Source organism: Brachionichthys hirsutus, chromosome 1, assembly GCF_040956055.1.
Source record: "Brachionichthys hirsutus isolate HB-005 chromosome 1, CSIRO-AGI_Bhir_v1, whole genome shotgun sequence".
In the NCBI taxonomy this organism is placed as follows: domain Eukaryota; kingdom Metazoa; phylum Chordata; class Actinopteri; order Lophiiformes; family Brachionichthyidae; genus Brachionichthys; species Brachionichthys hirsutus.
In genome coordinates, this window is record NC_090897.1 from 2,573,045 (window position 1) to 2,599,569 (window position 26,525).

General features: G+C 42.6%; 6 protein-coding genes across 6 annotated transcripts; 4 read left to right on the plus strand and 2 right to left on the minus strand.

The window, feature by feature from the left end:
• The first annotated feature begins 3,367 nt into the window (after positions 1 to 3,367).
• rplp2l (ribosomal protein, large P2, like) lies at positions 3,368 to 5,312 on the plus strand. The gene is made up of 5 exons (XM_068742276.1): positions 3,368 to 3,440; positions 4,091 to 4,214; positions 4,331 to 4,379; positions 4,959 to 5,054; positions 5,199 to 5,312. Exons 2-5 carry the CDS (start codon positions 4,092 to 4,094, stop codon positions 5,273 to 5,275), a joined length of 345 nt encoding a protein of 114 aa, XP_068598377.1. The 5' UTR covers positions 3,368 to 3,440; position 4,091; the 3' UTR covers positions 5,276 to 5,312.
• A 1,214-nt stretch (positions 5,313 to 6,526) lies between these two features.
• Positions 6,527 to 9,312, plus strand: LOC137912829 (ferritin, heavy subunit). Its single transcript, XM_068757164.1, has 5 exons — positions 6,527 to 6,775; positions 7,511 to 7,616; positions 8,250 to 8,396; positions 8,664 to 8,789; positions 8,880 to 9,312. The coding sequence occupies exons 2-5, from the start codon at positions 7,515 to 7,517 to the stop codon at positions 9,036 to 9,038; spliced, it is 534 nt and encodes a 177-aa protein (XP_068613265.1). The 5' UTR covers positions 6,527 to 6,775; positions 7,511 to 7,514; the 3' UTR covers positions 9,039 to 9,312.
• A 138-nt stretch (positions 9,313 to 9,450) lies between these two features.
• On the minus strand, positions 9,451 to 11,739 carry mcee (methylmalonyl CoA epimerase). Its single transcript, XM_068741848.1, has 3 exons — positions 11,701 to 11,739; positions 10,331 to 10,671; positions 9,451 to 10,142 (listed from the first exon to the last, which is right to left on the minus strand). Exons 1-3 carry the CDS (start codon positions 11,726 to 11,728, stop codon positions 9,993 to 9,995), a joined length of 519 nt encoding a protein of 172 aa, XP_068597949.1. The 5' UTR covers positions 11,729 to 11,739; the 3' UTR covers positions 9,451 to 9,992.
• Positions 11,740 to 11,822: 83 nt separating this feature from the next.
• mphosph10 (M-phase phosphoprotein 10 (U3 small nucleolar ribonucleoprotein)) lies at positions 11,823 to 17,431 on the plus strand. Its single transcript, XM_068738928.1, has 11 exons — positions 11,823 to 11,908; positions 12,558 to 13,212; positions 13,300 to 13,475; positions 13,591 to 13,741; positions 14,823 to 14,964; positions 15,056 to 15,123; positions 15,213 to 15,350; positions 15,436 to 15,543; positions 16,239 to 16,346; positions 16,433 to 16,663; positions 17,127 to 17,431. Exons 1-11 carry the CDS (start codon positions 11,823 to 11,825, stop codon positions 17,274 to 17,276), a joined length of 2,013 nt encoding a protein of 670 aa, XP_068595029.1. The 3' UTR covers positions 17,277 to 17,431.
• Positions 17,432 to 18,411: 980 nt separating this feature from the next.
• Positions 18,412 to 23,608, plus strand: ist1 (IST1 factor associated with ESCRT-III). The gene is made up of 10 exons (XM_068753629.1): positions 18,412 to 18,488; positions 19,051 to 19,152; positions 19,232 to 19,412; positions 19,556 to 19,643; positions 20,198 to 20,281; positions 20,394 to 20,504; positions 20,589 to 20,780; positions 21,234 to 21,329; positions 21,845 to 21,890; positions 22,067 to 23,608. Exons 2-10 carry the CDS (start codon positions 19,065 to 19,067, stop codon positions 22,216 to 22,218), a joined length of 1,038 nt encoding a protein of 345 aa, XP_068609730.1. The 5' UTR covers positions 18,412 to 18,488; positions 19,051 to 19,064; the 3' UTR covers positions 22,219 to 23,608.
• Positions 23,609 to 24,767: 1,159 nt separating this feature from the next.
• pkd1l3 (polycystic kidney disease 1-like 3) lies at positions 24,768 to 25,935 on the minus strand. Its single transcript, XM_068740886.1, has 4 exons — positions 25,902 to 25,935; positions 25,327 to 25,540; positions 25,168 to 25,252; positions 24,768 to 24,814 (listed from the first exon to the last, which is right to left on the minus strand). The coding sequence occupies exons 1-4, from the start codon at positions 25,928 to 25,930 to the stop codon at positions 24,768 to 24,770; spliced, it is 375 nt and encodes a 124-aa protein (XP_068596987.1). The 5' UTR covers positions 25,931 to 25,935.
• Between the last annotated feature and the right edge of the window lie 590 nt (positions 25,936 to 26,525).

Here is a 26,525-nt window from a genome sequence, read left to right on the forward strand (position 1 = left end):
TGTTTTCCGGCTTTGGCTTGCTGCAGCAGCTGCATAAACTCGCATTGTATTGAATCAGGAAAAACTGGAACGAGACTTGGAATCGATCTCTCCACTGAATGTCAACGGTCATCGGTTAACCGAATCGCAACATTTTGAGAAGTACTTTGCTATTCCTCCTGTTTGTCTTGTCTATATATTGGGACGGTCAATAGAGTATTTTTTATAATACTTTTCTTTTTGATATTTTTCTCAATTTTTATAAGTGATTTTCCTAAAACACAAATATTGTCCATGGGCCACGTCAGCCGAGGACCCTGAGGCCTCTCGGCTGTACGAACTCACAAACACAAGATCGGAACGTCTTTTCTAACACCTGAGCTGAGGTTCCTTCTGTCTAGTACCAAAACCAAACATGCAACATTTGTGAAATCTTTGATAATGTTTCGAAACGTTTTAGTCGGTGCTCGTTTAGGATTACAGTTTTGAGATTGTCTTGTGTTACTTTGTGTTCTCTGTTTTCCGACATAAGTTACTGTTACATTGATGTGGAATGTAAAATGTTGTGATGTAGAGCAAAATAAACCCTACTAAAATGTAATGTTTTTCAAGGCCTTTTTTTCTTTGTTACATTACATGACAGATTACAGATTAAATTCCCTTTTTGTTCAGAACAGAACAAAATAATCACTAAAGGTGATGAGGAGTGAGAGAGGACATGTGATCCCATTCCTTAGCAATCAAAACCCAAAAGATGTCTCTGTTCTTAATAATCAAAACCATTTACTTCAGGCTGAGTTCCAAGGTCTAGGTTTCAGAAGACGTATCTACACAGCAACACTCGTAACGGTCTTCACGCCTGGCACATGTAGAGCAGATGTTTTTTAAGAATCCATCTTTGAAGAGAGATCGCACACGACACGCATTAAGAGCAATCTTTTTGATCTTGATGGAAATGCAAAATAGCAATGTGTCGGCGTCACTTGCTGCTGAAAGGCTGGACCCAGAATGAACTTGGAATTCCAGCTCTGGAGACAAACAGGTGGTGTTGATCTTCTGACAAATCCGACACCTGTGTTGACGCTGGGGCGCTGTAGCGGCGTTCTGTCGCCTTGATTATATGAAAAGAAGAATCTATTTATGGAAACGAACTTGGGTGCATCTCGGCCGCTGAGGACAAAGAAGACATTTTATTACCGAACACTTTCCGTGCCTAACGTCATTCCGAATCCGATCCAGATGAAATTCGGCAGTAAGATAGAGCCCCCGACCCTACATGACTGTGTGAAATTCCATAAACATCGGTCAATAATCAACCGAGATATTGAGGAACAGATTTTGACGCTCCATTGACTGCAACGTTACTGAAAATGTCAAACTAAACCATAATCCAGGATCTCTTCCGGATCATAACCAGAAATGTATCATCTGTTCCTGGTAGCTTTCCCGACATTTTTATCAAGATCCATCCAGAGCTTTCTGAGTTATCCTGCTAACAGATGGACGGACGGACGGACGGCCAGCAAACGCCGGCGCTCAAATAACTCCCCGAGGTAATTGTATTCAAAAGTCAGTAGGATAAAACAAGACCGTGATAAGATTTTACAGCCAAAGGGTCAAAGGTCAGCCTCAATGTGATGTCATAATCTGTGAGCGTATTTCTGAGCTGTTTGTACTAATCTTGGATGCCCACCTTGAATCTGCAGCGACTGCATAGATTTTTCAGGTTAAAGGTGTTTGTGAAGAATATGTGGCGACGTCCATATTTGAGACGGATGGGATCTGCTGCTGTTTAGCTTCGAGTGTACATTAAAGATTAAATAGAAATGAACTGTAATCGTGCACATCACATGCAGATAACTTTAGTAACTCGTTCAATCACCTCACAGTCATCACTGCACACAGAATGATATGTAAAATGCACCTTAATTGTTTGGTGGAGTCAGAACAACCGGGAGGCCATAACTCTAGTTCTCATTAGATGCAAATAAAAACTTCAAGTAACACAATCCCCAAAGAGCTGTTACTTTCAACAACAATAGATTCCTTGTTTTGCTGACACAAGACCCTTCAGTTTCTCACTTTGTTCACAGTGGGAGCAAAATAACATTAATGAAGGATCGGACCCGGAATAAAATGCTACACTTTATTGGACTGGAATAGCGTTTAACATTGGGAGCAACAAAGCTAAATATCAGTTATTATAAATGTCAGAATCTAGCATTTACACAGGTTCATGAATTCCACCCTTGTGAATTTTATATACATTTTTAATCAGATTGATTTAACTTTATGAAATATCTTGGAGTTTTTTTTGTTTGTTTTTTGCACCATCCTTAACGCGAACTGTTGATATAATTTTATTTACGAGACAATGTCACCCAGAATCATTCAAGTACACTCTAAATATCTACCGGTAGATTAAATTGTCTGCACCAGGAGCTCGGTGTTGGATCACTGGCTGGTTGCCCGGAAGCGAATGCTGCATGTGACAGCAATTCATTAGAGATGGTTGTTCACACTACAGCTTGAGATCAGAGCACAGCTGCTGGTTTCACATAGTTTGGATCAAATCCATTAAAGACTGTTGTGCCACCTCATCTTTCCTGCCAACCTTAATCAAACACGCCCGGGACCGGGTCCAACAGCAGCAGCAGGGTCTGAGGACGGAGCAGGAGGCCAAAGTGGACCGGGAGCCAAACCGGCGCTCCGAGATTAAAGATAAAGCATGGCAAATAAATTAATTTCTGACTAAAATTATTTTTGTTCTTGATAATTGGTTTATTTGAAAGCAATTGGGGTTTATTTTGAAATACTTTAATCTTCTACTTCTTCTACAAAAAGGAAACTAATAGAAAATCGTCACGCTAGTTAAAAACGTATCAACGGACATGGATCGCAAATTAGCTCTGGCTATAAATCCTATATGGTAAGCATCTCCTCATAAACGTTACACATGTTGTAATGTCTATTGATGTAATGCTGATGTATGGTCCCTGAACAATAAACATTTAAAAAAAAATTTTTTACATAAATTATTTTAAACATACATTTTTACAATACATAGACAAAATGTAAAAAATTAATAAACTGCAGATTCTTTAAATATTTCTGACTGTCATGGAACATTTTAAAATAACACATCCTCAATATCTCTTGCATGTCAGTTCCTTTTATTTTTGGAGGAAGTGTTTATTCACACATGTGAATAAACACTTCCTCTATAATTATGTTCAATACAATACAGTACAATAATGTTCTTATAATTTATAAACACACAAGACACACAAAAAGCCCAGAGACTGAAACTGTTGTTGCGCACCAGGCGGCGATATTTTTCATTTCGCTCTTTTTACGAAGACGAAGAAGAAGCCGAGGCCTCTTCCGGCTTTCTCCGATGACGTCACTTCCTTTCTGTCTGTGCTAGCCTCGAAGTGAACACGCGTTCGCCTTTCTAGCAAGTGAGTGTTCTTTAAACGCCCTAATAAATGTGTGAGAGACAGAGGGAACAGGCGTGTTATAATCAATGAATAAGCAAGCGTCCAACCCGCGGAGTAAACAAGCGTCGAATAAAGGCGGTTTAGCATTATTAGTGTTTTCCGACGCCGCATAATCGGTGGTTAGCCTTTAGCTAATGTTAGCGGAACACTAGATCGCGCCGCCACATGGTTGTAAAAACTGGAAATGGATGGATTATTTTAATAGAATGTTACTAAGGCGATTAGTGGAACTGTCTATGTGTTGTTTCAGCTGTTTTGAATTGTAATACAGTTATTGCCATTTATTGGAAAAGCACGGTAACTTCTCATTTGATGCTATCCACCAGCTAGCATATCCACATGATCTCCCATCAGTATTTTACCGACTTGAGTTCGTTGTGTTTATGTTTCAAAGCTTTTGCATTCCCGTTGATAGAGAAAGGCCAATCTCAGGTTTAAAGTAAGACTGAATCAAAGCAGACTAGCATAAATCAAATGCAGAATTCGAAGATCTAGTTTATTGTCTTTTTCCACTTATTTTTACATAAGAAATTAAGATATATTTTGAAAGGTGATTAAACTGGCGTGTTTTATTTATTTTTGTGTTAGTGATATCCATTATTGTTTTTCAGGATGCGTTACATTGCTGCTTACCTGTTGGCTGCCCTGGGTGGCAATGAGAAGCCTGGAGCCAAGGACATCAAGAAGATCCTGGACAGTGTTGGCATTGAGGCCGATGACACACGTCTGGGAAAGGTACAAAGCATCCCTCTCAACGTTTTTTCATTTGTCTTTTTGGTGGTTGTTGCATCAGTCATTCTACCAGAAGCAAGTCGTCACCTTTGTGATTCTTACAATTTTCATCTTGACAGGTCATCTCTGAACTCAGTGGAAAGAGTGTGGATGAAGTCATCGCCTCAGGTACTTGATACTGCTGATCAGAAATGTGGGATTAAGTTACTATTTGGTAAATGAGCTACATTTCGAAGCATGCTATGATTTATCATCTTCGCTCTCAGAGCTGCACCTACGACCACTGAGTTTACGTCCTGCGAAAATTCTGCTGTTACATAAAGTTGAAAATTTAAAAAAAGAATTCTGTGACTTGGGGCCATCAAAACATGATTCATGTTCGCAATACCCTTTTTTTTCACGGCAGATTAATAGTTTGCTCCTGGCACACAACTCACAACTCCTGACTTATTTTTTTTTTACTGTTTGCTGGTGCTGTGGCTGCCATAAATATTAAATATTAATATTGGTATTCTATCATATATGCTACAACACTACAAAAGGCTCCACAGTAACTGTTTCAGGAAGGGCATTAGGCATTGAATTCACTTGGCAAAATACAATATATAAAGTGTGTTGGATTCTTACTGTAAAAAGGAATTAACTGATTATATTTAACGGTTCTAAATATGATTTTTTGATCTATCAAATATATATTTGTGTCTGTCGGTGTTTATTCTTCATATCTGCCGACTCTTGTCCCCTCAGGTTATAGTAAACTGGCCAGTATGCCAGCAGGGGGCGCTGTAGCCGTTGCCAGCTCTGCGGCTGCTGGATCAGGAGGAGCTGCAACTTCTGCTGCAGGTGAGCGCTAAAGCTAATCAGCGTTAAGGACGCTTAGTTTTCCTGGATTTGAATGAATCAAAACGAATGACAGCTCGTCTGGTGAACGTGTCTTTTAAATATCTGTGATTGTAGTCCGAAATGATACCGATTCTTGTTTTGCAGCTGAGGAGAAGAAAGAAGAGAAAAAGGAAGAATCAGAGGAGTCTGATGACGACATGGGATTCGGACTCTTTGATTAAACTTTTTCAAAAGACAAATAAAATTTGTTTAAAACAAGTTCTGGGTCTTTTAAATGTCTGCGTCGCTGTACAATGTATGAATCGAGTGGTTGCTATGGGAGGTCATCAGTAGAAATTGGGGACATCTGTGTCCTTGGCACAGCTGCCAATTTTGCGATATAAAACTATAAAGGGCATAAATAATTTTTGCTTAATTCAAGACAAAAAATAACCAGTTTTAAGCAAATAAGGTGTCAACATATCTTAAGTGAAGCAGAAACGTTATCCATAAACCCTGTCGGGTTCGGGGCAAGGTCCACAGTCAACAGTTCATCGCAGATATTCCTTACGTATAATTTAAAATTGTTCAGGGGTAGGATTACAACATCTGCACCTCTAATTACCTCCTAATCCTGATGAGAAATTGCTTATGCTTGGTATTCCAGATGATGTCATGACTCGTGAATTTTCTAAAAGCATATGATCTTTTCTGTGCTTTTTATATCCACAACACTGAATCAAGAGGTAAGATTGAGGTTTTGTTAAAATGGAAAAATGGTATCAAAACCAAGGCTTTGTTCAGCACCTTGTCTCCATCATCACTGAAATCACATTTTACTTCTGCAGTGTTGGACTTTTCTAAGAACAGAAAGCACATCATTTCTCAATAAACTGGTTTGTCATGTCCTGGAATATGACGTAATCCTGTTCCTTCCTCAATCCCTGATCCTCCATCGTTTTGTAATACCAGTGATGTTCTGCTCTCATGACTGACTTGGTCTTGGTTCCTTCCTCATACCCTGGAAAACCTACCAGCTGAGGTCATTGGCACAGTCATGGTCACATAATGTTGTGAAATCAATATAAAAAAAAATCAGATACTTATCGTACATTGAAAAGAAGATGAAATTAAGAACCGGACATCACGCATTTCTGTAATTGTAACTTTTTTGTCATGCTGTTGTAATTTATATATGTCCATATCAAGGTTGATGGTTCATTTCCAAATATCACTCGATAATTACCTGGAAATTAAATATATTTGTATATTTGAGCTCAGGAATGGAACATTGAAATAGAAATATGCTATGGTTGAAGTGGTTCACAAAAAATACTACAGTACGCAAGTACAAGTACACTAAATGGTACCTTGTAGCAAAGGGTAAAGTGGAAATCTACAAGTAAACACCGATGAGTGGAAGAAAAACAACAACCCAGGCCCCGCCCACTTCCTGCTAGTGACGTCACTGTTGCTATTTAAACGGTGGCTCACGCTGCAGTCGCTAGTTAATCGCGGACGGTGAGGGTTACCTGCTTCAACAGTGCTTGAACGGCAACCTTTCTACTGTCTTTAAATTCTTCTCGTCTTGCTCTCACTCTATCACAGATAACATCAAATTAAGAACATAATTCTGCTCAAAGCATCCGCTAGCCAAATTAGCTTTAACCGCCTTAGCTCGCCAGCGCCTGTAACGCAAGAAAACCGACTTCCTCACGGGAACAAACGCCTTCGGGACTTGGGTAAGATATATTTTTTTATACTGTTCTTTCGTGTTTATTTGACCGACGTTGTTAGAAAAATGGAGGCGGGGAAACGTCCTTCCTTCGTAAGGTGATGGTTTCTCGTCTCGACGCCGCCGCCAACATGGCGGCGGCGCTGTTGTCTTTAGCTTTTAGCGCTAATGTCGTGGGTAACACAAGCTAACCCCACATCTCACGTTAGTAACGTTATTAACCAGCCGGGTTGGAGACATTGAGTTAATTATTAGCTTTGGTAAACGCCTCGCTTCCGGGATGGGGCCCTTCTGTTCGCGTACGAGCACGTCTCCAGGTGCGGGTTAATTTTCAGGAAACGTCTTTTATCTCATTTGAATGTAGAGTTGTGAATAAAACGTAACTTCCTAAAATAATAACGGAACCTGACTTTGACATTCAGTCGGAGACTATTTAGCTGAAGCTTGCTATTGTTTTTTGTGGTATTTATAAAAGTGCTTATGTCATAATGAATTCCGGTTGGTCTTATCAGCAGGGGGGGGGGGGGTGGAGTCATGTTTGGTCTCTTTCCCTTTTTTTAATTTAATTGCTTCCCCCACTGCTCAAGTCATTCTTCAGACCTTTGCTCTGCTTTATGATTGGAACACGTGTCAGCTTCTATACATTATAGATCTACAGTGTCTGTCTCACGCACGCACGCGCACACGCACGCACACACACGGCAGAGTGTGTTTGAGTCCTTTTACGTTTCCTGCGTTTCAGAACAATGAGTTCTCTGGTGAGACAGAACTTCCATCAGGACTGCGAGGCTGCGATCAACAGGCAGATCAACCTGGAGCTGTACGCCTCCTACGTCTACCTGTCCATGGTGAGAGCCCGCCTGCTGGGCGGGGAAATGTCCGGCCCGTGTAAAACCAAGCAAAGCACGACGGTGGATGATAATGACACGGGTGGAAACGGTGATGGCTGTTATCGCCGTGAGCCGTCTGCTCTGTGGTCGAGTCGCTGCTGTGTTTAGTGGGCTAATATAATGTGTGTTGAGACACTCTGACTCCAGAGGGCAAAAGGGCTTCACGTAGGTACCTCGAATAGTCAGCGGAGGATAAGGGACAATAAAGAATGAACCGATCGCAGCAGACGTGAATGTGTTGATGGGTGTCCATAAACCAAAAGTCCCTTTAGGGGATTGTCGGCGCGGTGGAGGCACTGAGAAATGAGAAATGAACCATTTCAGTACCTCACACTGCTTTATGTTCAGTGTTCCTTATAAGAATTCCTTTTAACTTCTGTTCTTCAGACTGAATTTACTGTTTTATGTAAAGTAAAGGTGAATGTTTAGTATAGTTGAGATGTATTTGAATATTCAGCAGCCTGTGGGCTTCAAATAAAAGTTTTTAATATAGCTTTACTACATGTAGCAAAATATTATTTTGTGACTAGTGTTTGATGTGCTGGCTCGACTGCGGGGTAATGTCTTCGCTCCTTTCTTTCGCCTTTACAGTCCTACTACTTTGACCGGGATGACAAGGCGTTGCCCAACTTTGCCAAGTTTTTCCGTCATCAGTCACACGAGGAGCGGGAGCATGCTGAGAAGCTAATGAAAATGCAGAACCAGAGGGGGGGAAGGATCTTCCTGCAAGATATCGCGGTATGAACTCGCGTTCGACGTAAAACATGTATGTGTATTGGGTTGGGTGTGAAAGCGCTTGCTGGTCGCTATCGTGCAGGCCATGTCAGCAGGACGGCAAAGGGATGACAAGATAATGAGGGTGTGAGCTGTGCTGCTTATCTTTCACTGACACAAGCACAACCCGTTTAACGTCTGAGGCGACTTATCGGAGTCAAACGACCAAATAACGTCGACGAAGACTTTCCCGTATCCCTCGCGTCGCTTATCTTTAATTTCGTGTTGCAGAAGCCTGAGAAGGACGAGTGGGGCAGCGGCGTGGAGGCGCTGGAATGCGCCCTGGTCCTCGAGAAGAACGTGAACGAGTCCCTGCTGAACTTGCACAAGCTCTCCTCCGATCACAATGACCCGCATGTGAGTGTTGCGTTGCAGCGAGACGCCTTCGGATCCAATGGGCTGCTCGTGTCCAGCTCTAATTTGAGTCTCTCTCTCTCTCTCTGTCAGCTGAATGATTTCATCGAGACGCACTTCCTGGACGAGCAGGTGAAATCCATTAAGGAGCTGGCAGACTGGGTGACAAACCTGCGCCGCATGGGCGCGCCTCAGGCCGGCATGGCGGAGTACCTGTTTGACAAGCACACCCTGGGCAAAGAAAGCAGCTAAACATTCTCAATCTTCCTTCATATGTATATTTGGGTTCTGCTTTCCTTCCAAATATGAAGCCATCTGCATGCTATTGGCTCGTCTGTTAAACGCTTATCTTTGGCATAATACTATTGCAGTTTTGACCGGAATAGTGGTGTCTATACTCCTGCTTTAAAGCTGTGAGCTACGTTTGAAACTGACCTTCATATTTTTTCTCTTTCTGTTGTTGATGCTTCCATCGTTGTTTTGCATCTGCTCACCCAGCAAATAAAATGAACCCTCTGGATTCTGACTGGTGTCAAGTTGTTTAATTTTAATCTAAGATTTGAGCGGTTTAGATTTAGAGCAGTTCACCCGAAGCTTCTTTCGCTTCTGTTTCCAGAGAAAACAGAAGTACCGGTAGGTGTCGAGGTGACGGATGTGCAGTGTATTTACACCCAGGTTCTATTGGGGCTTGTATGGTCTATTGTTGTGCCCCTTCAGAGTGGGGGTGTTTAGGGTTAAGACATGCTATAAAGCATTTCAAAAACCACTGCAAAGAATTACATTCCACACCGGTTTCATAGCAGCACACAGGTCACGCATCTTTCCTCTGAATCGGGTGATTCTGATGTCTCCTTTAAACAGGTTGCGGTCAATAAGAAGCACAAATTAACTTGGGTTCACAGACGTTCCTGGACTGCTTACAAAAACTAATGGGCAGGCTTCCCGCAGCAGGAGGCACCAGACTGGTCATTACCAGAACGACAATGATTTATGATTGTTGGCCATTCGGTTTTAGAAAGACGCCCCCAAAAAAACACAGAATAAGCAGTTTGTAATTGCTGTCATGTGTCACTGGGTAGTTTCACGGACTTCAATAAATAGTTCTAAAAGTATGTTTTTGGACCCCATACAAAAATCTGAATAAATCTTTAGTGACTGTTGATTTAAAAAAATTCAACATGCTTTGTTTTTATTTTATTATAGTGGTCACGCTTCCTCGAGCTCCACCAGCACGCCATCACAGTCTTTAGGGTGGAGAAACATCACTGGTTTGCCGTGAGCGCCGATCCGAGGCTCTGCCGACAACGTCCGGATGTTGTTCTTCAGGTCCGCTATTGCGGCGTTGATGTCGTCCACCTGTGATTTAGAGGAAAGCTTTTGATGCTCTAAACTTTAGATCTGTCTGCTTTAGGACGTTCTCTGAAACTGCTCTGTTCTGCAGACGTGTGGAAATAAAATGCACAATATTGTTCTGAGGGATAAAGTGAATCCTGTATAACACTGACTAAAGAACGTAATCAGCTGATAATACTCAGCCGTCTCACCTCAATACAAACGTGGTGCATCCCCCCAGACTTGTTCTTCTGTAAGAAGCCAGCGATGGGGCTCTTATCCCCGAGAGGATGAAGCAGCTCCAGCTTGGTGTTGCCAAGCTCCACAAACACCGTGTAGACTCCGTGTTCGGGCAGAGGCACCTTGTCGCTCACTGTGGCCCCCAGGACATCCCGATACAGAGCCGTGGCTTTCTCCATGTCAGGGACAGCTATGGCAACGTGGTTCAGCCTCCCCAGCTTCCAGAGCGACCCGGGAACGCCCTGGTGGAGGTGAGCTGTCGTCGAATGCGACCTCACGAGTGTGAGGCGAGAACATCTGGAAAGACCTGCCACTGGATAAACAAAGGAAAAGCCGTGACTTATTCAATAGAATGTCCCCTCGGGTAGCTTAGAAACTAGAAAACAAACGTATTCCATCATCACATATACCATGTGGGGTTTATCCATCTGGTGTTGCTTCCCAGAATGCATTGCTCAACTGCTATCAGGAGGTCCAATCGATTTCAGACACTGTTTTGCCGGCGTTTTGAACACTATAATGTTGTCCAGTGTGATTTTTTTTTTATTAAGTGTAATGAAAATGCTATATTTTTTTAAATTAATGTTGTGCTAGAGAGAACAGATGACAAAGACAAAATGAAAAAAATAAAACAACCCGAACCCTCATAAAAACTGACATGAAAATCCAGTATTTGGAGTTGTCTTCATGCAAAAGTGCATAGATTACGGTTTGTGTGTGTTTTTTTGTAACGGTTGTACTTATATGGGCAATAAAAAAAAATTAAATATAAAAACAATGTCCTAAATTCATTATTAGATATTATTTGAAATAACATAAAAAACTAAAAAAAATAAGTTCTTGCCGTGCGATGGCGAATATTAGAATATCATCATTCTGGTGCATTGTTCTGCAACAGCTTGTTGTTTAGATACAGTAAATACAATAGTACACGAATTAGGATAAATAGGTAAAACAAGCCTAACTTTAACCAAAATCTCCGCATCATGAGCTCGACCTGCTAGTTCAAACTCTAATTTTAAAGGTTTGACCATTTAGCTGCACTTTTAAGTTTATTGATCGATACACAGAAAGATAATTTAAAGACTAATAAAAAAATACTACGAAGGCAAATGTTTTTATAAGGCAGTGAAGCCGAGACAGAATCATGTTGTAGAACCGCTTTTAGTCGTTATCTTTGCATGTTTTCTGATAAGGCACTCAGTCGCCGCGAAAAGTAACACGTAGTCAAAATGTGACGTCACCTTATATTAAGTTTAGCTTTCTCTTGTATTTTCCTATTGGAATTCACATTACAGAAAGACAAAAGTTGGGTAGTTAATAAAAAAAAGCAATAACCAACCTGCAACCTTCAGCATGCCGGACGCCATGTTTACATGCCGGAACCAAAGCAGCGTCGGAAGAGTTTCGGGTCGAGCCTGTTTACCTGCGACACCGACGAGCTCACGCGTGAGAGGGGAAACGATGGCTGGCGGAGCTGCGTGGAACGTGTTGGATGAGTGTCTAAAGAAACTCAATTCCAGCACAGCCGAACCAGAAAGGTTTCTGAGGCAAGTGTTTGCTGACGTAACGTTTGCGCTGTAGAGACAGTTGTTTATTATTATTTATATTATTCTTATTATTGTCTGTGTCGAAGTTTGAAAAGGGAAAAAGGGGTTCAGCTAGCTAACCGCTAGCTTAGGCTAATTAAGCAAACCTTTAACGTTAGATGAGGCTAGAAAGCAGCCACAAACAGCACATCTGGATTATTTAGTAGGATATAGGGAGATATTTGTTATTTACTGAGTTGTTGTGGTAATAACGGTATGTTTTATATATATATATAAAGGAAGAACCTGTTTTCTCTGTTAATAAACACAACAGGCTCATAAATACTCAAATAAATTGGGCTGTATATTTATCTTCTGCGCTACATTAGCATAGTTCTTTTAGTATTAAGTAGTACGCAATAAAAACGCAGTCGAGGAAGCAATTATGTTATTAGGATAAGTTTAAAAATAACATGAAACGTTTATAAATGTACTGCAGGTCAGAGTGTGAATTCTACTTTTGCTGATTTTTCATAACCATAGGACTGAAGATTGTAAATTGCAGACCCATCCCAAACAATGTGGACAACAAACCATCAAACAAACAAAAAATACTTGTGCTTTAAACAATACTCCAGTCCATGCTGATTGTGTCTTTCCATCTTTTCAGTGTTCAGGATGGAGTGGCAGCAGTATTTACCTCCATCGCTAAGAGCCTGTACGACCTCCGCAAGGCCCAAGAGCCCCCCGATACTAAAGGCAGCCCTCTGGCTCAGCTGGTGGTGGAAAACTTTGATGAAGAGCAGATCTGGCAGGAGCTGGAGCTCCAGAACAGTGCTGTACTGAAACATTTCGAAAAGGCCACTAAAGAAGCTTTTTCTGACGAGACATTAACGTTGTTAGCAGAGGAAGAGAATGAGGAGGAGGAGGAAGAGGAAGAGGAGGAGGAGGAATTAGAGGCTGATGGTGAAGATAGAGAGAAGCCACCAATAAAATTTCAGAAAATGGCTGAGGATAGAGCAGAGGATTACACAGATGAGGACTCGGATCTAGATTTCGACGTAGATGCTTTAGAGAAGCGAGAGAAACAGAAGACAGACCTGGGAAAGAAAAGCACCAAAGCAAAAGCAATTCCCTCTGAGGTTGATGATCGATTCTTCAAGCTGTCAGAGATGGAGTCGTTTCTGGATGATATGGACAAACGCGAGGGAACGGAGGATGCGAATGAAGATGACGTAAACTATTTCCAGGACCTGCCGTCTGATGGGGATGATGATCTCAGCGTCGATCAGATACTTGCTGCCAAAAAGCGCAACAAAAGCACTGTATGTGTTGTTCCGCTTAACTTCATTTATTGTGTCTTCATGGCGCTGAACAGTGAGCATATGGTGTCTTGTATATTTCAGGGAAAGAGCTCCAGGAATCTCAAATACAAGGACTTCTTTGATGCTTTGGAGAGTGAACGAAGCAGAATCGAAGCAGATGGCCGGTCCCTTGGTGAGGATGACGGGACGGATGAAAGCCAGGAAGAAGGTGCACAAGACACGGCTGAAGATGATTATGTTGGTGAACAAGAGGGCGACGATGAGTAAGTGTGATTTGAATTATGTAATGCATGCGATTCGTGTGGGAGAAGGACATTTGGCTGATGAAAGTTCGGTTCCATCGTTGTTTGAAACCTTTTCCAGGGATGGAGAGAGAAGTCGGTCCAAAGCATCTGGCAGGAAAGTGACTTTTAACCTCTCCGGTGATGAGGGGAGCGAGGGAGAGGACGTGGACGACATTTTTGGAGGAAAGAGTCTAGACGCAACAAAATCTGAACCAAAATCATCCTTCGAGAAACGACAGGAGAAGGTAAGCGCAATCCCGGTTGAGCTCATTTGATTTGTCAATGTGGCTTAAAGGTGAGTCGTCATAATTCTTGAATTACTGAATCACATTGGAGAATCCGAGAAAGGTTTTGTCAAAATAAGCTACTTAATAAATTCGACATTTGTGGATCGTATCCTGACATTTTACATTTCTCATCAGATTAATCATTATCTATAAGCCTCTTTATACTCTAAACAAACACAAACTCTTCAGAAGAGGCAGGCACTGCGATGAAATTAGGTTTTTAAGATTGGTCGGAGCAAAATGGCTCAACAGCACCGATCAGGAAAATGAGATCTCAGCTCATGTTTAGCCTCGTATCAATATACCTTCATCGTACAGAGATTGGCTACAAAGGTTTTTATCCCTCATCCAAAATCCAACAGGAGGTTTTTGCCATTAAAGGGTATTTCCATAATGGATGGAGATTTGCAGATGCTGAGTCATGCTTACGTAACAAAGGCACTGCAATTTCACGCTGAATCACAAGGACACACCTGATTGCATAATAGTCACATGATATCTGATGCATGGTCGTGAAAGTATAGGATTACAGTCAGGCCCTCCCATAAGGAGGGGTGCAGCGAAGTTCTTAAAATCTCTGGAATGTTCTTGGTTCTCTTTCCGGACCTGACAGAGATGGTAGAAGAACCTCAGCGCTGATCTCCCTGACCTGTTTTTGTATAAATCCTATAACTTGATTCCCTGTAATAAACAACTCTATTATTTATTTATTTTACTGTGAAACTCTTTATTGAATATCCACCCATTTATTTATTATTATTATTATTGACTTGTAGTGATGCAGTTCTACCACCAGAGGGTGGTGGTAAGGCGCCTGCAGGCGTTGCTGCCACTATTAACAAATGAAGGAACGTTATTATCACGAGGTAAACAACACGAATGAGCTAAAACCGTCATGAAACGTGGACACAGGAAGTGACGTAATACCCGTTCCTGTGGGGGTGCGTAACACAGTAGCCGTGAGAAAGACGACCGCTGACAGGTTTGTGGTTTGCGAGGCGCCCTCCAACTCTGCTTGAGGTTTGAAAACTGTCTGCAGATGTCAAAGAATATTGAGGAGCTGGAGAAAGCAGCGTTGGGCGGGAAGTCCTGGCAGTTGTCCGGAGAGGTGACGGCACGGGCTCGTCCAGAGAACAGCATGCTGGAGGAGCATTTGGAATTTGACCAGACGTCTAGGATGGGTGAGTGACTCCAGCGATCACTTTGTCAGAACGGAGAATTTCCTTCTGTGATCAACTGCAAATCACACGATTTCTTTCCGTGGTCTGTTAGCGCCTGCTACCACAGAAGAAACCACACTGCAGCTTGAAGACATCATCAAACAGAGACTTAAAGACCAGGTCAGTCGCACTGATTCGCCTTTGACGTTGCCTTTTTTTCGTTGCCCGCTTTATAGCGAGTGCCAATGACTCGTCTGTCTTTCTGCAAGGCCTTTGACGATGTTGTCCGGAAGGAGAAACCTAAAGAGGAGGTGTTTGAGTACAAGAAGAGGCTAACGCTGCACCACGAGAAGAGCAAGCAGAGTCTAGCAGAAATCTATGAGCAAGAATACCTCAAGCAGAATCAGGTTCCACTTTGATTTGGTTCTCTGCCGCTCTGACTCATGTACGATCGTGCCGCGTTCATGATGACATTTTGATTTCTAATTTCAGCGAAAGACAGAGGAAGAGAATCCGGCCCACGTGGAAATTCAAAACCTTATGGACACACTCTTCCTCAAGTTGGACGCTCTCTCCAACTTCCACTTCACACCCAAACCAGTATGTTTTTGGCTCTTTTTTTTTTAGCAGAGCATCGACTCGCCAGAAAATAACCTCCAGGTTTTATGGGTTGAATTTTTCATCTGACCCACAAAGACAGGATGTTGTAAATCAACTAGCCTGATAGTTTGGTTAGTTAATTCACTTAAAGTCCTACACACACACACACACACACACACACGCACACACACACACGCTATCTATTATGTGTGTATGTAGGGCTGAATTAATGACTGATGAAGAACAAATGATTTTAAAAAATCAGCCCGAGAAACCCATGCAGACACGGGGAGAACATACAAACTCCTCTCAGATAGGATTTGAACCCAGAACCTTCTTGCTGTGAGGCAACAGCACTACCCACTGCACCTATATGAATTCACAATGATCAATTCTGCAAATCGTCTAAATCCATAGAGATTTTTTTTAGTGTTTTTTGTTGCCATCGAAAATTATCTTGTCAACTCAATTTTGCAACGTATTTACCTCGAACATGAAACTGGAATAACTTTAGCTTGTCTGCTAACAGATAGTTGATTGGATGAATACGAAACCATTTCGACCAATAAGAATGCTCGCAGCATTTGACTTCACAAATTCACTGCCATCCCCGGATATAAAAAAGAGCAATTGCACAGAATGAGATGAAAACATTCATTTTTAAGGGTTTATTCAGGTTTTCTTTGGGTCCACAGCAAGTTCCAGAGGTCAAAGTGGTGTCTAACCTGCCGTCCATTACGATGGAGGAGGTGGCTCCAGTCAGCGCTAGCGATGCTACGCTACTCGCACCAGAAGAAATCAAGGTTTGCTGTCGATATTCAAACATTTTTATTGCTCTCTGTATATTTACTGCAGCAGCATGTCTCATAATACTCGCCTCTCACTAAAGGACAAGAACAAAGCTGGAGATATTCTGGGTGATACCGAGAAAACAGCGACAGACAAGAAGCGCGAGAGGCGTCACAAGAAGAAGGTGAAGCGCCTCAAGATCCAGGAGAAGGAAAAGAGACAGAAACTTAAAGAGGCCCAAACAACTGGGCAGAACCACAAGCCTTCAAAGACCGAAGTCGCCCAGAACCTCAAGAAACTCGCTAAAGGAGGCAAAACCACAATACTGAAGGTGAGAAATTTCTTCCATGGGTCAGCGTGCATCCAAGGAGGGCTTTTATGGATACTATTGTCTCTATAACTGTACTTAATGTGGGTTTGGCCTATCCATACACGCTTTCACCAGTGATCAGTGAGACAATACTTTGTGATACATTCTGATACAGCTCCCTAAAATGACAATGATCTTTCTATCACCCTGCTGACACATATTTGTGATGGCGCCATTAATTGGGATCCAAACATTCACGTACTGCATGCAGTAATATAACACTGACGGTAGCCATCTTGCTCCATAGCCAATCATTTAAAAATCACGTTTTTCTCACAAGCGAAACATTTTCCGCATGCTGATTTTCTATCATACCATCGTCGATCTCGGATTATTCCGAACGTAATTCAGCCATGATCAACAAATGCAGCGTGTGTGTTTCCGAGGGTGCGTGCAACTACAAATGTGCATTCCTCTTTTTCAGGATGAGGGAAAAGACAAAGCGCTGCGATCATCGCAGGCCTTCTTCTCTCAGCTGCAGGACCAGGTCAAAAGTCAGATCAAAAGTGCAAAGGATCAGGCTTCAAAGAAAAAGAAGCAAAAAGTCATCTCTGTCAGCAAGCTCAAGTTATAAAGAAAACTGTAATGGTTTGTTGTTTTTATTGTACAGGTCTGAAGCTGCAACGTATTAAAAGCCATAAACCCTTGTTAGATATTTGTAATTTCTTTCGAACTGATCAAATGTCCAGAGGATTTTCTACTGAAATAAAATTTCACATTACATTCACATGAATGTTATAGTGCCTTCTTTGTAATTTGATAATAACAAAGTCAAGGTAAGCCAGTGTGTCAAGATGCTAAAGAGTTTCCATAATTTGTTTCCTAGTTAGAAATGTAAAAAATAAAATACCAAACTCGCGTGGAAAATTAAGGGATTTTTAGTTAAAGTAATCTTAATCTCAAGCAGGTGAAATGTATGTACTTAAAAAGAAGTCAGTTTCAGGTACTGCACACCCTTATCCACACGCAGACACATCTCACAACAATTGTGAAAAGCACATGTTTAACCAGCATTTCTACAATTTGAATAGTACAGGGTTTGTTTTTATTCTATTGAACGTGAAAGTGAAGGGTATACAACAAAGACAGTTTTGTGTATATACTGTAGATAGAAAAAAACATGTTTTTTTATTTTGGAATTTTGATTTGTGAATGTAAAATTTGTTTAAAATAGTAAATATATAAAATACAACTCAGAGTTGTATCATGGTTAACAAAACCAAAAAAACAGATTATATCTGGACACTTTACTCCGAAGTAACTTTGTGTGAGGACACAACCAGAACAAGTTTACAAATGTTTCTGTCTGATCTTCACAAAAGGTACAGTTTACATCAATATCTATTTTTATGCTTTTTAAAATAGTGATTACCAATAATTGGGTAAAACCTGAGAAGCATCTTCAATAAAATCTCTTTAACTCTGTTAGTTAAAAACAAACTTATGTGGTAGTAGTAGTGGTAGTGACTGATGATGTTGTAGTGATATCGTGTTAATAATATTCGTACTTTGTTTTGAAAAACAACTTTTTCCAATATTCGTTTCAAATACATAGAATACGGTTTTTGCCCTGAAGCCTTTAAATAAAGAAAGTAATATAGTTGCATATTTAACCGGGTCGGTCATTCCTATTTGTGTCATTGTGCCTGACGTCACGGGAAGATCCCGCCCCAGACAAAAAAAAACCAACCAATGACGTCACGAAACATTATCACGGAAGTGAACTGGGCAGCGAAACCCAGACAGAAACCAGACGACATTGTGTACGTCTAATTTCCACTAAGAGGTAAGTTAGAGTTGTTTTACCGATGCTTCGCCTTTAACTTTATTATCGAAATGTATTTATTGATTATTGGAGTGAGTTTGAACAGTTTTTTTTCTTTTTTGATAACGTTGGGTGACAAGCTAAGGTGAGTTAGCTTGCGCAAACGACGACAAAATGGACGGCTGACCGACGGAAGGCAAGTTGCTAGTTAATAAACGCAGTAGCAGAGTCGTATTTTGTAGTCTGTAATGGTGTAATTAATGAAATAATCGAGAAAAATAAAACGGATAACATCGTCACGTTCTCAGTAACCTAGCTTAAGTCGCGACGCTAGCTGGCTCAGCATCACGCTAAAGCTAACCTTTTAACCTCTGCTACGTCGTGCTCATCAACCTGACTTAATGATTTTACTCGTGTTGTGTTTGTTTTGAATCCGCGGAGTCATTCCCTCGCCTTGGCTTTGTCACGTGATCAGGTGACTCATTGGGTCCGAGGTGGGGACGAGTTCGGGGGTGACTGTATCGGCTGGTTTCGGTCCTTTGCTGTGCTTCCTTTTGTTACTCTCACGCTCTGCTGTTCACAGACACTCCCAGCAACATGTTGGGATCACATTTCAAGTCCGAAAGACTGAGAGTCAACCTCCGGCTCGTCATCAACCGACTCAAACTCCTCGAAAAGAAGAAAAGTGAGTCCTTGATGAGGCGTAAAACTACTTTCTGAGCGGCGATGCTAATGTCGTGTGTTTTCTATCTCTTTCCGCTCAGCCGAGCTTGCTCAAAAGGCTCGCAAAGAGATCGCTGATTACCTGCTGATGAATAAGGATGAGCGGGCACGGATCCGTGTGGAACACATCATCAGAGAAGACTATCTGGTGGAAGCCATGGAGATCCTGGAGCTTTACTGCGACCTGCTGCTGACTCGCTTCGGCCTCATTCAGACAATCAAGTAAGCAGCGCAGCCGACAACATTCACGAATGCCGCCTTTTCCCGGACACACTGATCAACGGTTATGATCCGCCACGTGGAATGAGGAGGGACGTTTTTGTTGTGGGCTTCCTTTTTAATCCATCCTCTGTTCCTCCAATCAGGGACCTAGAACCGGGCTTACAGGAGGCAGTTTCCACCCTGATCTGGGCAGCCCCTCGTCTTCAGTCGGAAGTGAATGAACTAAAAATCGTAAGTGCTCACACTCGCAGTCTCCCAAAAACATTTTGATGAGATGTGACTCCGTAAACCAAAAAAATTGTGACGGATGAAGGGGCAGTGTTGTGACATGACAGACAAAGTAATAAAACTGTTAAACTGTTTCTATGAAAGTGAAGACTATGCTTGAAAAAATAGGAATAGATGCGGCCTGGCTTCCCTTGGCTTCAGAGACAAAACGGTATTTCACTAATATTAGTTGGTTTTTGTCTCTTGAGCTGCATCATTGTTGGTTTTTGTGACGACGGCTGAACGTTTTGGATGCATTTCTTTGTTTAGCAACACATTGTGTCCACATTTCTTAGTACCTGGTATCCGTCCTCGAGGGCTAATCCTCATTTGTGTATTTGCAAACCTAAAGTAAGTCTCAAGTCACAGATCTGACCCTCTTTTTGGGGAGGCTGGTCTCACCTCTCTCTGCCGTTTTCTTCTGCTGTGTGTGTGTGTGTGCGCGTGTGCGTGTGCGTGTGCGTGTGCGTGTGCGCTCAACTCGACTTTACAGCCTAATCACTAATTGCTTCTTTTAGGTGTCCGATCAGCTGTGTGCAAAATATAGCAAGGAGTACGGCAAGCTCTGCAGGACAAACCAGATTGGCACAGTCAATGATAGGGTAGGTAATTATTTCAATTATTTCCACTGTCTGCTCTCAAGAATGTTCAACGGCGCACGGCTCTGCGGGGGTGCAGCTTTTTTTTATCTAAACTTATCCGACGTGTTTCCAGCTGATGCACAAACTGAGTGTCGAGGCCCCTCCGAAGATCTTGGTGGAGCGCTACCTGATAGAGATCGCCAAGAATTATAACGTGCCGTATGAACCCGACGCGATGGTCCGGGTGAGCATCGAGGGACGAGTCACTGCAAATGAGAGATGAAGGTCGCTGCATTGTTCATTCAGCTCTCATCCAACCTTTACACAGGCTGAAGTGAATCTCGGAGAGGAGGCAGACCTGATCGATGTGGACCTTGACAGGAAACGAGGAGGAGGAGGAGGAGCTGGTGGTGGTGGTGGGGGAGGAGGAGGAGGTTTCACTGCTCCTGTTATGCCTATGCCTATGCCCATGCCCATGCCAATGGCGCCGGCTTTCAACTATCCAACCCCCAAAGGAGCTGTAAGAGACTCCCCATTCTTTTTATTATTAAGTTATTATGTAGGATCTTCAGTTAGAATTATTAAATACACCGCGATTTATAAAGTATTTGGGAATCAGCAGGTTTTTTTCTATTCGGCCAGGTTAGTAGATACCGATCGAATCGAAGGAGCTCATTGGTCACTGGTTTCTCTCGTCGTGCTGTCGGCACACGGCGTAGCTATCGACGCCCACGCTACCGACACACCACAACGGAGTTGGGTGGAATCGTGTTTTTGATACGCAGAGCATCTGAACACTAACTTTGAAACGCTCAACAGCAACATGCGTGTTTCGTAAGCTACGTCCAGGAAGGATCCGGCGACATTACTGAGGCCGGTCTGAGTCCGTGTCCAGCCGGAGGCCGGAGGCGATTTCATGCTTTGCTTTCCGTAGTTTCTTCAGATTTGTACGTGACTGTTTTGTCTCCTCCAGGACCAATTTAATATTGGAACCTACAACAACTTCCAGCAACCCATGGGAGGAGGGCAGCCCCCTCAGCTGCCCACTTCTCCCCCCACATACGAGTCCGTAAGTGACTGCACTTCTTCCATGCCCATTCCCCGCGCGCTCAGATGGACACGAGGACAGGGCAGGGCACCACTCAGGGAAGAGCATTTCATTCAGCTTGCTTCCAGATTTGCTTCTCCTCTACTTTTTGGGCCTATTTCTCAGCGAAGGGACAGATTCTGCTTCGTTCACATGGATTACGGGGAGCGGGGTGTGCTTACTACTACTTTGCAGGAGAGCTTACACCGCTCACTCAGTCACGGGTCATTTGCTAGTGAGGATTCTCATTCGTCGTCGTCCTTTAAAGGTTGAATTGAAAGTGTCTTTTATAAGATGTAGAACATCTTCATATATAAACATATAGAGAAAAATCCACTTGCTTCTGGTTCAACCTCTGAGGACAAGCCAGGTTCTGTTTTCATGCAACACAGCCCAGGTGATGGTTTCTTTTAATAGTTTCCCATTTCACTTTTCCTTATTACTAATTCAAACTGTTGAACGCTGCGTTTCATTATGACGCTTTCTTTGCGTTTCAGATCGATGACCTAGCTGACAAACCGTCTTTTCCTTCTCAGGCTGTAGGTGAGTTCTGAGCAGATGTCGTTGCTTTTTAATTGCAACCAACGAGGCATTTCCTCTGAACCCGCATCTTAAATCAAGTACCACTTGTACAATTATTAATAAATGTCGGCATGACGTAACTCATCAGAGCCACCCGGAAGGATTCAAACACAAATATCCGTCTACCCCCCCCCCAGGTCCTTACCCTTCATCTAGATTGTTTGACAGCGACACTCTCCCGGAACTTCCCTCCGCTCCCAACACGGTCCCCAGCAGCGACGACAACAGAGACGGCATCGACTTCGATGATTTGACGCGGCGGTTCGAGGAGCTGAAGAAGAAGTACTGAAAGGCTTTATTCAGACACGCCAAAGGTGTGTGCCGTCACCCAGACGGCTCAACGCTGTTCTCGGCTCCCCGTCCAATTCAGTTTGGTCGCCTCCCTTTTTGAAGTAATCTGAAATATATAAAATCGACATATATTCTTGCCTTGTTTCTATGAACGTTGCAGAGTGATTTACAGTCCCCCCCCCCATGTTTATATGTCTTTCTCCTCAGCACATCTTATATATTTCTACTAAAGAACAATCCTGCAGGTGTAGCCGGCCGTTTAATTGAAGCTTACCTTCTCCCAGCAGTCTGTGTGATAATCAAACCTTTAATTGTTGCATTTCACAGCGTTTTTGGGTCATGTACTTATTTACAGTACTTTGTACGAACTTTGTCTGCTGTGATTTGTCTCATACAAGTAAAACAAGTCGGACTGGCTGTCTCGGTTTGGTGGGAAGCTAGCTGTCACTCCCTCACAGACCGGGTTCCTTCTAATCTAACCCATAGTCATACGCCAGTCAGTTTGCATCCGAGGAAAATGTCAAGGCAGAAAGTCTTCAGTTATCAGAACGCACAGAAGCCATATTTACAGCTGCAGCCATGTCCCTGCGGAAAGGGCATTTTGAAACGCCCCATACTCAAAGCTTTATTTATACCCGGGGAAACGGCAGCGTCTGGAGACGCACGTTACGGCGGTGGTGGGACATAGCGATCTCATAAGTGACACAATGGTATTTTGCAATCTGTAACATTTACAATGATATCGATGGAGCTTTTGAATGATCGATGGTAGTTGTCGTAGGCCTGTTTTTATCCGCAGCGACTCGCTCCCCGTTCTGATTGTCAGTAATTACCTTCATGGATAGGCGGCTGTGACGGGACAGCGTTTGGATATTTGCCCCTGAAGTAATCGTTTTATTTTTGCCCTGTGTGCATGTGTCTCATACTCTAAAGGCACCGCTGCATTTGCCTTGTTGCCACCTCCATTCAGAGGCCTTCCATCCAGGAATTATCCGCGTTATGTCTACGTTATTTATTAGAATACACTTTGCTTTAACCGGAAAGAGTTACCTGAAATTTAAGGATGAGGAAACGTTTTGTAGAGCGCATTTAGCTTTTGCTGTGATCATTCCAGGAATCACGCCAGGCTCTGCTCGCATTGCAAAAGCACGGCGGCCATGAATAAAATGATTGAGAGGCACTTTGAAAAGCCTAACAGCTGCTCATATGCTGCTTTAATATGGGTTTCAAATATGTTTGATCGAGTCAAGAGTAATAATTGACATAACTTTAATGTAATCTGTGCGCTTTCTTTGGTGCTTTGTTATATTTTGTGTTTCTTGCAGCAAAAAGGATGTTATTTTTCCGCTCTATGGAAAAACTAACAGTTTAATAAAGATTATTTGGAACTGGAATTTGGTGTAGTTTATTCAGTACTGACTCTTAATGATGTAATGCCAAATGGTGACCAGTAGGGGTCGTCAAAATGACAAGAACCTATTTCATTTAACTAAAAAGCTGGTTTTCTTTAAGTGTGTTATTACAACCATACAACAGACTGGCCCTTACAACAATCACCTCTTAACACAAACTGGACTGAATCATTTGGTGACTGGATGGTATGAGATGCTCCGCCGAGGACTCGTCGTGCTCCTGGAGGTGTGAACCATTGTCCAAAGCTGGAATAAATTCATCTCATGCACATTCAAAGGTTATTCCACTTTATCCTCCAATGGAAGTGGCAAATGTTGTGTATTTATTTCTGTGCCATCTGTGAGGTCAGAGGCTGTGTAGTACGGGCCCTGTATGAAGTAGGTGATGCTGGGGGGGCTTGTTCTTTTATTAAGTAATGCGATTAACAGGTACAAACCTGCAGCTTTTCAGTCAAAAGTCGCTGAAAATAAATAAAACGAGATTTTAATAGAGACCAGTTTATTCACATTAAAGCACGCAAGGTATCAATAAATGAAAACAATCAATGAATCAGTCTGATTGAACCTGTGAAAGATAAGATGTGAACTCCCCCCAACGCTGAAAAGTCAAAGTCCAACATTTTTAAAGGCGTTAACGGCAAATCATCCAAAGAATATAAAGAATAAAACAGAATTTAAGATATATATATATAATATGAGCCTTTTAAACATCACTGAGAATAAAGAATGCTCCACTCCGACCTGAATTAATAGTTTCAACAAATTAAGAAATAAGTGAAGACAATTTATTTACAGTGCAAATTATGCAAGCATTTTATATCATATATGAATACGTATATAATTTTTATTTTTTTGGCATCCACTTGCTTCAGTGGGTTTTGTAAGTTGACAAGAAATAATCTATAAATACACACACATCATCCTGGCTAAACAACATCAACAAAAGAAGATGCACTTTGACAAGGGCAACATTTATTTAACCATCCATTTCCTCTGACTCACCGATTCAGAAAACACACACAAAACACCAGAGTGTGTTACGACGTTTTTATCTTAGAGACTCGAACTCGAACAGAGGGCGCCGTGGATTGGATCAGAGACGACGTCTTGCTTTGCAGCTGCAGCTGCAGCGTCCTCACAGCGTGTCCCTGCCGGAGTAACGCCTAAGCCGGTTTTGTTGCTCTGTAAAGTGGAAAAGACAACGCAGCGAGACTAAGAACTTAACTTCTCTGTGACTGAAGGACGGAAGCGCTGATAGAGGGAGGAGAGGAGGGCGCCATGGAAACGATATTTGCTTTGCTTTGACAACTACAACCCTTTTAGTTCTTGACACCTGTGGTAGAATCTGCCTTCCAGAAGTGAAGAAGCCTCTTGCATGAGGGACGAAACATCTACAAGCTTTTCCCACAAAGTGATTTTATTTGACTCAAAGTTCTGCCATGATCTGGGTGGCGGAGAAACTCCGCAGACATCAAGGACCAAGGTGTCTGTAGTTGTCAGAGCAAATAGATTTATTCTTTAAAGTGTTTTCTTACCTAACAGCACTTGCTCAATTTCTTCTGTCTCCTCCGCGGCGACGGGTTTTAACAGCAAAGCAAAGAAAACGGCGAGACCTATTACCTGTGGATGCAAAGAAGATCACATATCCTGGATGCGAAGTTCAAATAGTTACAGCTTCCCAAATCTCTCCCTACCTTGAGAGGCTGCAGGATGAAGATGCTCTGGAACAGCGAGAGGCCCAGAGACATGACCCACTTGATGGACTTTTCTTTGCCGTATTCGAAGCCGTACAGAAGTGTGAAGAACGTGGAGATTCCGCTGATGGACAGCAGCAGGAACCAGCCCAGGAACACGCACCACCAGGGCAGCCAGCCCGCCGACTTCTTCTTCACCTTCACGGGAGGAGGGCTGCCCCATGGGAGGGAGGAAGGAATTCACACAGACACTCCCGTTCAATAAAACGAGACCTTCTCCTTCTGCCTGACTATTATTGTCAGCAGGACTATTTATCATTCAATGAATGGATGCCGGCAAAGAAAGCAACAAAGCAACCAAGTTTTAATTAAGTGTTTATAAAGGGTGTGGCTAGTTATAGACTAGTAAACACTGCTGGTAAATCTTAACACTTAATTTGCACGGCCTTAACTGCAGCAAGTCCAACATAACATTTAGCAGAAACCGGTCCCACGAGTAAATGTACTCTGATACTTTCCACCACTGTGTGTGTGTGTGTGTGTGTGTGTGTGTGTGTGTTGACCGGAGTGCTGACCAGTAGGTCAAGTGGCTGGTGAAGACCATCTCTGCCTTGCGCACCAGCAGGTTGGTGAGGCTGAGGAGCTGATGATACTCCTCAGGGCTCTGGAAGTTCCGTGGGTCCAGTTTCTCCAGGCAGATCAGGAGGTGGCAGAGAGCAGCGAGCAGGAACTTACTGCAGTGCACCCAGTGGGGGTCACTCTCACGCTCCCCTTTATCAATGGGATACAGACCAATATGATGTTACAGCCCTTCTGTCAGGGCGGGAGGAAGTGTTGGGAGGCTTTGGAGGGCTTGACGGTCTCATTCGTCACGGATCTGATTGTGTTCTAATCTTATTCACCTTAACTGCATGTCTGTATTTATTTACGGTACTTAGGTTTTGCAGCCCCTAAATGGTTATCTCGCACCCGACCCGACCAATAGGAGCTGATTAAGTCGTTAGTTTGACATGACCAAATAAGCAAAGATAAAGTTACTACCTTGCATAAGGAGGATGAAATCGTGCAACCTGTCCAAGGCAGAGAAGAGGTCGGCGGTGGACAGCAGCCCGTGCATCTCCGACATCTTGTTTCTTGGACTTCTGCTAACCAAAGAAATCACCTCCTCTGTGTTCTAGAAGGGTTGCAACAGAACAGAA

Bases quoted from the DNA above. Each gene is read 5' to 3' on its own strand.
- rplp2l (XM_068742276.1), top strand. From the start codon at position 4,092: ATGCGTTACATTGCTGCTTACCTGTTGGCTGCCCTGGGTGGCAATGAG. The intron at 4,380-4,958 runs GTACTTGATACT...TTGTCCCCTCAG, and splicing joins GGATGAAGTCATCGCCTCAG to GTTATAGTAAACTGGCCAGT. The intron at 5,055-5,198 runs GTGAGCGCTAAA...CTTGTTTTGCAG, and splicing joins AGCTGCAACTTCTGCTGCAG to CTGAGGAGAAGAAAGAAGAG.
- LOC137912829 (XM_068757164.1), top strand. From the start codon at position 7,515: ATGAGTTCTCTGGTGAGACAGAACTTCCATCAGGACTGCGAGGCTGCG. The intron at 7,617-8,249 runs GTGAGAGCCCGC...TCGCCTTTACAG, and splicing joins CCTACGTCTACCTGTCCATG to TCCTACTACTTTGACCGGGA. The intron at 8,790-8,879 runs GTGAGTGTTGCG...TCTCTCTGTCAG, and splicing joins CCGATCACAATGACCCGCAT to CTGAATGATTTCATCGAGAC.
- mcee (XM_068741848.1), bottom strand. From the start codon at position 11,728: ATGGCGTCCGGCATGCTGAAGGTTGCAG. The intron at 10,672-11,700 runs GTTGGTTATTGC...TTGTTTATCCAG, and splicing joins CGGCATGCTGAAGGTTGCAG to TGGCAGGTCTTTCCAGATGT. The intron at 10,143-10,330 runs GTGAGACGGCTG...TCTAAATCACAG, and splicing joins TGCACCACGTTTGTATTGAG to GTGGACGACATCAACGCCGC.
- mphosph10 (XM_068738928.1), top strand. From the start codon at position 11,823: ATGGCTGGCGGAGCTGCGTGGAACGTGTTGGATGAGTGTCTAAAGAAA. The intron at 13,213-13,299 runs GTATGTGTTGTT...TTTCAGGGAAAG, and splicing joins AAAAGCGCAACAAAAGCACT to AGCTCCAGGAATCTCAAATA. The intron at 13,476-13,590 runs GTAAGTGTGATT...TGGAGAGAGAAG, and splicing joins GAACAAGAGGGCGACGATGA to TCGGTCCAAAGCATCTGGCA.
- ist1 (XM_068753629.1), top strand. From the start codon at position 19,065: ATGTTGGGATCACATTTCAAGTCCGAAAGACTGAGAGTCAACCTCCGG. The intron at 19,153-19,231 runs GTGAGTCCTTGA...CTTTCCGCTCAG, and splicing joins ACTCCTCGAAAAGAAGAAAA to CCGAGCTTGCTCAAAAGGCT. The intron at 19,413-19,555 runs GTAAGCAGCGCA...TCCTCCAATCAG, and splicing joins GGCCTCATTCAGACAATCAA to GGACCTAGAACCGGGCTTAC.
- pkd1l3 (XM_068740886.1), bottom strand. From the start codon at position 25,930: ATGGTCTTCACCAGCCACTTGACCTACTG. The intron at 25,541-25,901 runs GTCAGCACTCCG...CCCATGGGGCAG, and splicing joins ACCAGCCACTTGACCTACTG to CCCTCCTCCCGTGAAGGTGA. The intron at 25,253-25,326 runs GTAGGGAGAGAT...TTGCATCCACAG, and splicing joins TCATCCTGCAGCCTCTCAAG to GTAATAGGTCTCGCCGTTTT.